At 41.8% G+C, this 13922-nt stretch overlaps 2 protein-coding genes and 1 pseudogene across 3 annotated transcripts in view; 1 reads left to right on the forward strand and 2 right to left on the reverse strand.

The window, feature by feature from the left end:
- Nucleotides 1–3047, reverse strand: part of TSHZ1 (teashirt zinc finger homeobox 1) — a 92168-nt gene extending 89121 nt beyond the window's left edge. Inside the window, exon 1 of one of the 2 annotated variants that reach the window (XM_087931005.1) lies at nucleotides 2928–3047. Coding sequence is in view for 1 of the 2 variants with exons in the window: in XM_026699462.2 (XP_026555247.1) it covers nucleotides 122–161 (40 nt within the window). In the remaining variant the exon portion in view is untranslated. Of the gene's footprint in view, nucleotides 1–121; nucleotides 1705–2927 lie in introns of those variants that run through there. The other variant, XM_026699462.2, reaches the window with a different exon arrangement.
- LOC148126352 (uncharacterized) overlaps nucleotides 1–13922 on the reverse strand; it is a 380750-nt pseudogene that overhangs the window by 338227 nt on the left and 28601 nt on the right.
- Nucleotides 3784–12771, forward strand: PTGR3 (prostaglandin reductase 3). Its single transcript, XM_026699461.2, has 2 exons — nucleotides 3784–4223; nucleotides 10814–12771. The coding sequence occupies exons 1-2, from the start codon at nucleotides 3925–3927 to the stop codon at nucleotides 11736–11738; spliced, it is 1224 nt and encodes a 407-aa protein (XP_026555246.1). The 5' UTR covers nucleotides 3784–3924; the 3' UTR covers nucleotides 11739–12771.

A 13922-nucleotide genomic window follows, 5' to 3' on the forward strand; every position in this document is an offset into this window, starting at 1 on the left:
CCTCCTCGGGCAGCCCTGAGGAGAGCGGCGGCGGCAGAGTGGGGAAAGTGCGAGCGAGCGAGCAAACGGGCGAGCAAGCGAGAGGGGTTGTGGAAAGGAGGGGAGGAGGCGGGGGGGTTACCTGCAGAGCGCCGGGGAGCTTGCTGCTTTCTCCTCGGCATGCTGGTGTTGCCGCCGTCTCTTCAGCCGCCCTCCTCCTCCTCCACCTCCTCCTCCTCCTCCTCCCTCAGCCGCCGCTGGAGAGTTTCCGCACAGGACTCTTCCAATCCCCACTCTTTTCATGCAGAAACAAACAAGACACACAAGACTAACAAAAATGGGGGGGTGGGAGGAAGGGATGGGGGGAAAGAGCAGCAGCCCAAGGGCTTCTGCCACTTCCAAGTCCGCTTGGGGAGAGCAGGCGGGAGGGGCGGGGGAAGGGGAAGGAGGGGAGGGGAGGGGGCGAAAAGTTTGCGCGGGTTCGCTGCTCCGGGCCGGCGGCTCGTCTGGTGTCCTTCTCCCGGGTCAACTCCTGGCGACGCCAATGGGGAGTAGAGGTTGCAAAGGGGGTGCTGGCGGTGCTGCTGGGATGCCTCTGCCCCCGGACCGGGCGCGGGGATGCTAAGCGCCGCCGCCACGCCAAAAACTCGCGGAGGCAATGTTTTCATTTACAAGGTTGATTTCTGACCTTCCCGCGCCCCTCTTCAACGCGCGCGTACACACGCCCTTGGGGCTTTCCTCCTCCCTTCTTTTTCCGTGGCTGTTTGAAAAAGTTACTTCGGAGACCAAACAAAGCTCGCCCGCCTCGCGCCGCGGTCCCTCTGCCCGAAGATGCGAGGCGGGAGGAGATGGAGAAGACGGAGCGAGGGGATGGGGGCTGGGGAAGATTGGCTCGCTCCGGCGACGCGCAGCCCAAATCCGTTTGGTCGGTCCGGCGTTCTCTCGGTCGTCGTCTCCTTCCTCCAACCTGGATTACTTCTTCGCCGTCGTCTTGGGGAGAAGAGAAGGGAGCAAACAGCAAACGAAGAGACGTTTGAATTCAACCCTCTTCCTCTCTTGGCTACCTCTCCCCAACACCCCCCGCAAGGCTTTCTCCGAGATGAAAGAGTCTCCAAGCGCAACTTTCTCGCTCGCTGGCTTGTTTTTTTTAAAAAAATCTCGTGGAATAGGGCGATGCTGGTATTTATTGCGCTGATAATAGCTTTTTCATTGTGCAGAAAACGAGGTCGATCCAGTCTTTCCTTCTCCTCCCATCACTTGGTCTCGTCAAAAAAGCAAACAGTAAAAAGGAGTAAAGCCCCCGTACATACTGATCACACCGGATGGGAAATGTCAGTCACTCCTCCACCTTCCAAAGAGTCACAGATCAAACAGTGGCACCATCGAAGAGGATTACTTTAATGCCTCATTTCCCTCCCTCCTTCTCTCTCCCTCTCTCTTCCAAAAATCGCAGTTTCTTCTGATATTAGAATTACGCAAACACGTTTTTAACAGGGATTGTTTATAGTTGATCTCGGTCTGTAACAGAAAACAAACAAAAGCCCCCACCGGACAATCCCCAGAGATACTGTGTGAGAGATTGGGGGGTCCAGAGAGAAGCCGAGATATTCACAGGGTGGGAGAGATTACCGTGACCTATTCCCCCCCCCCCTTTAAACTCCTGGGAGAAAGAGATCTACTCTCCCTCTCTTCTCATTTCACTGAAATATAGCACACATTCAGATCCCAGAGCTTTCAGACAGTCTCAACTGATAGACAGACACATCGAGCTGCTTTTCCTGCTTCAGATTTTTTTTACTCCTCCTCCTCTTGCCAACGTCACCCTGACAATTACAAATAGCTCTCATACAAACCCATACCTGTCAATCTTTTTAATTGCTTTGTTTAATTTTAATGTTTCTTTGGGTTGCTTTTTTGTTTTCTTTCTTCCAGACTAAACAACGCGTAGCAGATATTTTATTTTATTGTTCCTGGAAAACGAGGCTTGTTGTACAGTAGAACTGAAATAGTGATAGTATGTTTTTAAAGGCAAGTATTGACTACACAGTTCAAGTTCTCCGGAGCTTGACTGCCAAGGATTTGGGGAACACATAAGGCAATTGTCCATCACCACACCACACTGAGGCATTTTAAAAAGTTTAGTTTTATGAAAGATCAAATATGTAAGAGTTTTACATTTTTAGAAATAAATAAGCTATATAAAAAACCAGAAATTACTTAAATAAATTTGTTAAATTGAAATTGCCTGCTAGAATCTTAAGCAAAACAAATGGTACCTTTATGTAAAAGTTAAACTGATTTCCTAAATAAAACTTCACTCTTAAGGATTTCTAACTTCTTACTTGAAATCACTGTAATTAAATAAACAATTTCTATTCTAACCTGTGCAAAGCTGTTTCGTGTTTTCTGTAATTAAAACTTAAGCATTGATTCCCAGGGCAAAGTTTCAGACAGATCCCTAGTTTGTCTGCATGTGGCAACATCAAAGATTTGCACCGAAAGCATCTTGTAATAGCAAATCTTCCTTGAAAGTGACTGTGTGTGTGTGAGGTCTGTTAAGTGGGTGTATAAAAACTACTCTTAACAGCGCAATGTCTCCTCTAAAGTAAATTTACGGAGTATAGTGGAGCTTTCTCCCAGATAAATAGGTATAAAGCTAATAATTTAAGCAGACACTATCTTTCCACCAGCAATACTGAGCGTAGTAGAAATTTGAAAGCTCGATTAAAACAAATACTCAGGCCAAAAATAAATACAGCAACATTATTTAAGACCACATCTAACGGGCTAGGGGGGGATCAATCAATGCATTTTCCAGCCTACTTTGTCATATGGGGACGTTATAAAACCACAAGGAACAGAAGAACATGGGAAGTAGTTAAATCCTATTGTTATTATTGCTATTACTACTGCTATTGCTATTACAATTACTATCATTCGGAGCTCACATATGCACGCCTGTCCAGATTTTAAAATGTGCTTTCGATCCTTCGGTAAATCTCTGGTGCCTTTACAGTATTTTCACCCCAATGCAAGCGCAGTTTCCAGTCGCGGTCGCAAGCGGCTCTGGTTTGATTTGTACCACCTTACGAGGAAGTGAACGTTTCGCACGGAAGGGGAGGGGCCTGTCTCCGCAGCCAGCGGCTCTCGCAGGCTGCTAATAACATTGCCAGATTAGCCGCAACTTCTTGCTCCCAGCCTAACCTTTTATTGAAGTAACCCTACATTCGAGTTTTCTTTTTTTTCCCTCCCTTCCTCTATTTATATAGGAACTGTTTAGAAACGATCAGTTCCGGGTGCTGTTTTCTTTTTCTTTTTTTTAAGGAAAGCGCTGGGGGGAAGGGTAGATGCGGCAGGTTGGAATATGCAACTATAGTCTTTTCCTTAGCAAGCCGACCAAGTCTCCTCCACCCCAATATATATATATGAAGTAGAATAAGGTCGGGGGCTTGCTCCTAATTCTCCCCCCAAAACTACGTTTTCCTTCCTGAGTGAAAGAAATCTTTCGGTTTCGTGTTTTATCTCCACGCGCTCGAACGCTGTGTGATTCTGCCCGTTTTGTTCTAGGGCTGCAAAAATACACACATCAGCGCGCGGGGGCTTGGTTTGTTCCTGCGACAACAGCAAGTTTTAAGCGAGCTCAGCTCAGAAACGAACTTTGTCCGTGCTTTTTTTTTTTAAAAAAAAAAACCCTAAAGACGGGACACAGAAGGTCCGCCGCAGGCGAAACTGCTGCAGCGGCTGCTAACTGCTGATCTAATCTTTCCGAGTGGTGGAGGGGCTGGAAAGGGAGGACTCGGAGCTAGGCGGCAGCTCGCTACATTAGACTTTATTTACATACACAAATCGCAATATACCGAGCCTGCCTGGGCTGGAAAAGCTTGCACGCTTGCGAAAGACTCCTCCTCGGTTGGAGAGCCCAGGAGAGCGGCGAAAGGTTGGTCGATGACTTTCCACGGGCGGATCAGCGTGTGGCTGAAGTCTCGGGGAACTTGGCACCGTTGGCTGAACCAACAGCACCTGCTTTCTCCGGGGAGACCTTGTTTGAGTGCTCCTCCGACCCGGCCCATCGTGGACATGTCCTACTCGCGCCACTTTATGGATTTCCAGGGCTCGTCCATTCCCACTTCCATGAAGAAACTGGTAGCGACTAAGCTGAATTCAAACTTCCGAGAAGCTGTAACCCTTCGCCAGGACGCGCCCGTGCCGCTGCCGGGAGACGGCGATCTGCTTGTTAGAAACAGGTGAGAGAATCCATTCCTCTCCCGCCTCCTTTTCCTCCCGCTCCCAAGGCTTGGCACCTTCGCCATAACTGGAGAGGGAGCAGACGATCCCTTCCGTTGCTGCCCGCCCTGAATCTTTTCCCAGCGAAGGGCCCGGTGCGCCCCCCCCCCGCCCCAGTCCTCTCGCTGGCGCTCTCTTTGCGATCCTATCGAGATCTGCCTTGGACAACTGTTGGCATAATTTATTATCCCAAATATTCTTCCCCATAACCCCTGGTGCCCACTTCCGTGCAAGGAAAGCGGCCGTTCAGTTGACGGCCAGACGGCCGCCAACCCCTCCGTATTTTATGGGCAAAAAGTGGGAAGGCAATTATGCTTTCTCTGCCCACCCCTCGGAAAAATAAACCCATCACCCAGTCAGGAAAAGAGGAGAAAAGTCGGGCAGCGACTTTATCTCGAGCCTGAAGGTGACATCAAGGTGCAAAAGAAGGAACTTCGACAACCAGGAAATGAATTTCCAAGCCCCTCCCAGGTTGGGTAGGATTGCGCCCAGTATCCACAAACTGGAGTATGGGTAGGCAGCTCTTTTTTTTGCCGTATGAAACCTGGATAGGAGATGGCTCGTTGTGCGATACAGTAAAGACTGACAGATCTGTGTGGATCTCCACGTGCGGTTAGTGCCGAGCAATTGGGACATAGTGTTGGAGCTTAGGTTATTTATCGTCATCTTGGGCTGGGTGCGCGCGCATGTAGCACACTCCAGACAGTATTTTAGAGGAAGTTGTGTACAAAACTCTACCTTTCCCCCCTCCCCACCGCAGGCTTCCACGTCACTAACCTTAAGCGTGTGAAGAATTAACAGGAAAGCAAGGGACCTCCATGGTATGGGGCTACCACCCACCTTTCCGTGCCGCTCCTCAACCGGTTAATTCCACTATCCTCTTTTTTTTTTTCATTCCCTTCACAACAAAAGCAAGACTAAAAGCAGTTGCGGGAGGAAGGTGCAGCCCCCTGCACAAACGCTTTCGTTTACACGGAAGGAAGGCCTGACCGATTTCGGTAAAAATTGTACTTCTTGCAAGCTCCCTGGAAGCCCGTGGCCTTCGACAGTATATGACTATTGTTCTGCAGTTTGACGCTGACCGCGGAGGCTTGCAAAGTACTGCTTTATTTAGGGTCACTTTATAGCAAAAAAAAAAAAGTGTTTGGACAGGGTATAGCTTCATCAAATGGATTTTGCCTGGTCTTTTTCCCCCACTGTTTTTAAGATTATTCCCCTCCTACAGTGCTTTCATTGTGTAAAAAGACATCTTTTCAGAGCCAAAAACTTAAGGGCAGAGGGAAGAAGCTGTCATTACCAGAAAGATGTGATTTACTCTGTGATTTGTGGGAAGATCTTTAGGAGGAGTTTATTCAGATTCAACCTTGCTGTCTCTAAAACATTTTCTTTTAATGTGGATGGAGGAACTTTGGGATAAGCTGATATTGCCTTTCACTACCTTTTTAGCCCTATTGAATCTGGTAGGTTCAACTAGATAAAGTACAATGACTAGAATGAATTGAATGATCTGTGAATCTCACAAAGCCTAGTGTTGACCCAAATTGACAATCGTTCTCTTAGGTCTGCATGAACCATAGGAATACATGCATGTTGTGTACAACATTACCTTCTCTGATGTCAAATGTTTGAATATTGCAGCTATCAGAAGGCAACGTTTAGAAAGCAAGTATCTGAACTATTGCGAATGTTAAACATGAAAGTGATATCTAGCTCTGGGTACATTGAAATTCACTTCCTTGGTGAGAAGGGGGGGAATTGGCTGATACAAAACGGTACAGGACCATATACTGTGCTTCCTGAATGTCTTTGGCATCAAAAGGTTGTTACGTCCTTGTTCTCAGATTCCCTCCTCCACAGCATTTTTCCTCCCCGCCTTCCCCCATGCAATTTGAAAATTTATGCAAGCAATTTATTTTGTTTTCAATGTAACTTCCTTCTTCCTTTTCTGCTGGGTGGGCTCTCTGGGGAGTTAGAGAATGCTTGTGTGCTCTCCAAAGTTAGAGGAATGGGGGATGCCATCAAACATATAAGGCCACCTCTCTCTCCTCCCCCCCTCTCTATGGTAAACACATTTTGAGTTTGCAAAGGTGCATGTGAGAAATCAAATTGGGAGTTCAGAACTTTTGTCTCATGTGGATTGTGTGAGGTGATCCCCTGCCCTACCCCTCCTTTTTTTTCCTGGAGGTTCTCACAGGCAAGAGCAGAGATCTCATTAGTGCAAAATAAAGTGTGTTAAGAATGCAGTTCTTTGAGGTCTGTTTTTATTCTTTGAAAGCTTCCTCAGGATTATCTGCACAACACACACACACACACACACACACATTCATTTTTTGCACTCTGGAAAAGTGTCTTTGCACTCTCTCCGTAGAATAAGTATTGTTACCTGGATTTATTTAGCCTTGAAAATTCATTCTGGTAAATCACAGGGGAGAAGGAAAGAAGGCAGGAAAAGATGTTTAAGAATACAGACATCTTACAGACTTACTACTTACTCACCTGAACATGCTAACCTTTACATTTTGTCTTGTCTGACTCTTATACCCATGCATGCCTGAATGACATTTATGTTGCCTTGGGCTATTGAAGTTCATTTGACTTTAACTTTCTTCCTTTTTAGAACAAGATTTCAATTTAGATGAAATTCTCTTTCTGCCTCTGCTTGGCAAATGTGCCTATCCTTATAACTGAATAGATATGCAGTAGGATATATTTTGAATGATAGAAATAAACCCCCTGCAATATTTATAGAGGGAAATACAGCAGTACATTGTATTGTATTGTATTGTATTGTATTGTATTGTATTGTATTGTATTGTATTGTATTGTATTGTATTGTATTGTATTGTATTGTATGGGAAATACAGCAGTACATTATATTGTATTGTGACCAGTGTGAATTTGTGACCAAAAAATGAGGGGAGGACCAGGAAGAAAACATAGTAAACTAAGTATACTAAACTTAGTATTTAGGAAGATATATACATCTCTGCCCAGCCTCTGCCTCAATCCAGAATGCTAATTTCTGGCTTCCTGAGCAAATGCAAGACTCAGCACAGGTATGAGAAGCAAATGTGGCAAGTGTCTGATTTTTTTGTAATAGAAGTACAATGTAATAAAACATTGATATGAAAATCTAGAAAAGAAAACATTGAGGATGGGTAGATTCTGATGGAAAGTGTAGAAAAGTAGGAAGAGTTGCTACAATTGTCTCCTGCAGATTGTTTGGCTTAGACTCCCCCCTTCCTGGCTGGTGTTGGTGACTTTGTTTTGTCTGCCTGTTCAAGCTTCCTGCCTTACATATCAAGTCTTCCAAGGGAGTAAATTGCTTCTGAGTAAGACACACAAGCTGCTTAACCTCCTTTAAGCATTCCTTGCCCCTCCCCAAACTCACATATTAATCTAACTTTGCAACCATATGGAAAGTGGGGACCTTGATTGTTTAGGTTAAGCATTTGGATGGTTTGAACTATGTTGAAGGCTTGGGTGCCTTCTATTTTGATGCAAAGGGTGAAGGAGGAGCAGGGGCAGAGCATCAGTTAAGGTGCATAGTTAATTTACTGGATAATAGTGGTTGCTGTGGAAAGGCCACACATCCCCTTCCCTTCACACAAGCTGTGAACTTGTGACTTAAGTTTTGCGAAGAGATACAAACCGATGATGCCCACAATTGTCCAGTTGATTTCAATGAAACCTAACTATGCTGTTGCTGTCTACCCAGTGCTTCAGTGGAACTTACACCTGAGCGTGTAAAGCCCCAAAGTGAATGTAGTAGGTTGTGCAATAATAGTATGTGAATGAAATTTGTTGGTTTCTTGTAGGACTAGTGGGAAGAATTCTTTAGACTTTAACAAAAGCTTTGTGGGTTTTTTAAAAAGTCACTACAATTTTAGTTACACATCTATAGCATTTTCCTAACCTCAGGGTTGCTGAAATGGAATTTCTTTTTTTTTTTAAGTGATGTTTTCTGCTGAATATGGGATAAAGGAATTTAAGCAGAATCTGGAGAATCCTTGTTGAATAATCATGTTTTGAAGAAGGAAGAACTTGTGGAAAGGATCCGTGTGTTGGAAACTAGAAAGGTTGCTAAACCTAATTTGATGTATAGCTTGACCTTCTGCTACTGTCATGGTGATTCTGAGACCCTATCTTTCCTCCCTAGATTTTTGCTGGCCAATCCTGCCATTTTTGCCCTTGTTCTCCATCCATGGGGAGGAAAAGAAAGTTGGCAAGAGGCAATTGTGGGCACCTGGAAAACTTGTCAGAGAAAACCCGAAGTGGGAAGTGGAAACGACCTCACGTACTTTTGGCATAAGGGGAGAAAAGTGCTGATGGTTACTAGAGGATCACCCAGTGGCCTTCCTCCCTCCAGTCGAGCGGGTTAAGGTACTCCTTGTTGCTAGCAGTTTCCCCTGTCAGACGGAGCCACTTCGCCTTTGTTGGGCACACGCACCGGCGGCCAGCGGGGGAGTCAAAGTAAACACGGCTCCCTCAGCAGAGTTTATTCAGATACAGCGAACGAAAATGTTGCTTACAGTAGCACTTCGGCCAACGGAATTATTAAGACGCCGCCACCTTCCCTCGGCCAGACAGCCACCTCGTTTACGTGCCCACCAAGTTCGCGCCGCTACCCTCTGCATTGCATTATCGCGTGTTACAAAAGTTTAAAAGGAAAAAAATGGGGGGGACCTTAGGCGGGAAAAGTTGTCTAAACGCGCGTGTGTGTGTGTGTGTGTGTGTTGAAGGCGCCCCTCCGCTTCGGCGTGTCTGCTTTAAACCGGAGAGGTTCCCGGTTCCCACCCAGGCCCAGCACTCTTGCAAAGTTTCACTTCAGACCCGAGGCTGGATTCGAAGGAAAAACACGCGGGGGGGCGGGTGCGGGGTGTCCTTGGGATTAAAAAAAAAATCAAAAGCCTCGAACTTGATCTTGCGCTTTGGAAGGGAGCCGCTCGTCGAGCGTGCAGGACCTTTGCCTCGGCTGAGGGAGAGAGGGACGTTAAAAAAAAAAAAAGGGTGGAGGGGCGTGAAGGCAGCAACAATTAGGCTCGCGGGAGGAAGGAAATTTTCAGACGAGCCGCGCCGCCCTGTGACTTTGGCCGAAAAATGGGTGGGTGGGGGATATCCTACGTGCAACACAAACCAGTTGTGTGAAGTGGAGAAGCGGGGGGTCCATGAATAAATAAGGCCGCCGCCACTCAGGGTAGCAAATTTTCTGCAAGAAGTTGACTCTGTGGGCGAGGCAAGAAGAGTTTCTTCGCGTAGTTGAGGCTTCTCTCCCTCGTTTTGGTGCCCCGGTCTTTTGTTTCTAATAACTTAGATCTCCGCTTTAGAGTCTGTTTCTCTCTTACACGCACACACAAACACGGCATGCACGCCTCGTTTTACTCTTCCAGTACAGGACATAGAAAGGGTGTAAATTAAAGCTACTTGTGTTTGGTTTAGTTTAGTTTTCCTGAAGTGCCATAAATAGAACTTAGGTATCCTCTGGTGCAGATGCAGGCTAGATTGTATGAAGAATTGGACACTACAGAAGTTGTTCAGCTGAAGATGTGTGGGCATATATTTCTGATCTGTAGCTATATCATACATATAAGAACAGTTCATAATGAACCAGCCCATTTTCTTAGAAATTAAAAATGTCCAAAGAGCTTCCTTTACTTTGGTTAATTCTATATATGTAAATGATATCAACCCCTTATAATATTTTTACATGATTTTTCATCCCTGTGCTTAATTAAATGCCAATATTTATTTATTTATTTATTTATTTATTTATTTATTTATTTGACATAAAGAACAATCATATCAACATAGATTCTTTTAAACTTATGTAGAAATACCTGTCTTTAAACACTGCCTTTTTCTAGTTTACTTCTTCCTTAGCATCACAAGATACTTCATTGCCTATGTTTAATACTTTTACTCATTTTACCTGTTAAAAATCAATATGTGCAAAGTAGTGGTGCGCTATTTTACTTTTTCTGTTCAAGGTTCTTTTAAGGTATTTTAGTCATTTATATACAGCAAAATGTTTTAATAATGTGCAAATTAGTTGCATCAAAAGGCAAATTTATTACAGTCACTAGATCAATTTTCTTTAAATTTGCCTGCAGTAACATTTTTGTCCATCGACCTTGGAGAGGACTTTAATACTTCACATTGTCATTAGTCATATAAAGTGTTGTTACAATCAGAAATGTAAATTTGCTGCCAGAGTCAATATACTTGCTTATTCTATTCTATTCTAGTAAAAACATGTTTTTATTCCATAGCTTATCAAAAATATTTTTTATCTTTGTTACTTTTGTCATGCAAAACAAAAATGCCTTAGATTTTCATTTGAAGATATAACATCAGTTCTGCATGTTAGGAAAAATGAAATCTGATTACAATGATGTTTGGGGGGCGGTCTCAGAACAATTCCTCCTGCAACCTTTGAAATCTTTGAAAAGGCACCACTTAAATCTCCAGCCTTGTGCATTTAAATGAAATTATTTTCTTACAAGTCTTGTCAAAAAGAGATCTTAACACATTTTTTTTTGTTTTCTTCTAGATTTGTTGGCATTAATGCATCTGATATTAACTACTCAGCTGGCCGATATGACATTTCGATTAAGCCTCCATTCGATGTAGGTTTTGAAGGGATTGGTGAAGTGGTGGCCTTGGGTTTAAGTGCAAGTGCAAAATACACTGTAGGCCAGTCTGTGGCCTACTTAGGATCAGGAGCTTTTGCTGAATATAAAGTTGTGCCTGCTAAAGAAGCCATTCCAGTACCTTCTGTGAAACCAGAGTTTCTGACCCTTCTGGTAAGTGGAGCTACAGCGTATATTAGTCTGAAAGAACTTGGAGAATTGTCTGAAGGAAAGACAGTTCTGGTGACAGCAGCAGCTGGAGGCACTGGCCAGTTTGCTGTGCAACTTTCAAAGAACTCAAAATGCCATGTGATAGGAACTTGCTCCAGTGATGAAAAATGTGCTTTTCTGAAATCTATTGGCTGTGATCGACCTATCAACTATAAAACTGAAAATGTTGCTGCTGTCCTAAAAAATGAGTACCCTAAAGGTGTGGATGTTGTGTATGAATCAGTTGGTGGAGAAATGTATGATTTGGCGATCAAGTCCTTGGCTATCAAAGGTCGCCTAATCATTATTGGGTTTATTTCTAGCTACCAAACACTTACTGGACTTCCACAAAGTCACACAGAAAGGCTACCAGCAATGTTGCTAAAAAAATCAGCCAGCATCCAAGGTTTCTTTTTAAACCATTACATTTCTGAATACCGAATGGCTATGAAACACTTGGTTGAAATGTGTGAAAAGAGAGAAATTGTTTGTGAGGTGGACTTTGGAGACTTATCTCCAGAGAACAAGTTTACTGGCTTAGAGTCAGTGTTCCGTGCTATAGATTATATGTACATGGGGAAAAACATTGGAAAAATTGTAGTTGAATTACCTCACTCTGTCAACAGTAAGCTGTAAAAACAGAACAATGACATAAATCAAAACAGAGCAAATGGGCATTTTATGCTTGGCGATAATGCTTTAATTTCTTTAAAGCTGGCAACGGGTAACATATTAAAATAGCAAAACAGTATTTTGATTTGTTTAAGAGGTTTTGTGGGGTTTAAAAATGCAGCTTGTAGCTGGTATTACATTTACTACCACATTTTTTGATATGGAGATTTTCAATTTCCAACTTCGCAGTGGATTTGAATATAATTCTAGGCAAATGCAAAACTATTACAAATCGATGTCACACCTCTCTTCTGGAAGTCAGTATGTGAAGGCATATGGAGCTACAGTCTTAATGCAGTTTGAATAAGATGAAGCCCATTGTCCTTAAAATGGCTTAGCAGACACTTTAGTAGATATGCTTAGGATTATGCAACAGTCCTATATGCACCTTACACAGAAATATGCCCTACTGATAATTTAGATTGATTATACCTATAAACTTCTGTATGGTGCTGCACTATTAAACTATATTTGAGATGTGTTATACGTACAATGTGTAGAAACATTGTGATAATGATACTCTGTAAAGTCTTTTTTCTACAAAGCTTTTTCTATATAGCACATTTTTATTCTAATATGAACACGTATGACCTTTTTATGCAAGTGTTTGTTGAAAATGATTTTTTTTTCCTTTTGAATCAATCTTGCTAGCTTATTTTAATTTTTTTGTTATATTTTGGGATATTTGGTTATCTTATAAAATTATGTTTGAAATGTCAATCTTGCCATTTCAGTCATTTATTACTAGAACTTTTCTAAAGTTATCTAACTCTTTTACATTTTGCTGAAGATAAATAATCCAGGAATTTTCAGATTAATGAAATACACCAGAAGATATATGCTGTATATCTGAAAATGGAAATGGTACAGATTAAAATGTTGGATTAGAATGTCATCATATAGAACGTATTTGGCTATGTAATCAAATGTCATTTCAGTAAGAGATTGTATTGTATAATTTTGACTTTAAGCATTAAAATTGATTGTTTGCAGTTAATTTTTTACAGCATGGTTCAGTTATCCAGTTTTTCCTACTTTTGTTCAACAATGTGATCTCATGCCTGACTTATAGAAGTTCCATTGGGACATAACCTTTTTTAAACTTAACAAAACTTGTATCTAAGTAGACCTAAATAGAACTGAGCTGTCAATAATTGCCTTTAAAATGCAGTTTTTTAAAATCATTTTACAAGTAAAAAAAATAGTCACCTTATTTCTATTCACTTTGTATTTCCTATTTAGGGTTTGGAGAAGGCAAACATGTTTGGTTTCCAAGTGCATCAATACATGTACTGATTCAAAACAAAGGTGGTTTTTTTTTTCAGAAACTTCAAAGATGACAAAAATATGATATTTGTAATCCAGGTCTGTTACAAGTCATTATATATTAATGTTATATGTTTAAAAATCATCTTTTTCAAATGGCTTATCTTTGCACATTTTTAGTAATTGAATCTCACAATTAATTTTGAGCATCTAGTTATGAATGATATTTACATGCATACCATAAATCCTAATTTCATAAATAGGATCCACTGATTTCAAAGAAATTACTTCAGTCTAAATTTGCTTGGTTTTACTGCTACTAACATGCTTGGTATATAACTATACTAAATATGTTTGGTATACTACTGGTATTTACTACTAAATATGTTTGGTTTACTACTATTCTTTCAGTTTTTACTACTATTCTTTCTTTCCATTCTTTCAGTTTCAGTTGGCAGCCAATATGTGCATAAATAAATCAATTATTCACTTAAATATAAAGTAATGTATTATATGACAATTGTTTTAGCAAGAAATTTTATGTGATCTGTATAACTGAAGATTCTAAATCATTTATCTGCACTAATATAACAGTTACTGGAAGAACTAGTAATTGACTAATAATTATAAAATCTATTAAAGCAACACAACAACTTAAAGCATTTTCTGTTAATAATAATCACAGCATTCATTCTGTTGGATGTTGTGATTTAGCTGATTCATATTGTACACAATAATATAGTGTGTGGTAGTGTGAATACAAGTAAGCACTATGATGAATACCATAACAAGTGAAGTAAAGGTAATTCTCATCAGAATACAATAGAGTAGAAATCCTGATTTCTAAATCTCTGTTAGCTATGTTCACTATATATTTATTTA

The sequence above is a fragment of the Pseudonaja textilis genome, chromosome 3 (genome assembly GCF_049901715.1).
Source record: "Pseudonaja textilis isolate UNSWEBS1 chromosome 3, rPseTex1.2, whole genome shotgun sequence".
In the NCBI taxonomy this organism is placed as follows: domain Eukaryota; kingdom Metazoa; phylum Chordata; class Lepidosauria; order Squamata; family Elapidae; genus Pseudonaja; species Pseudonaja textilis.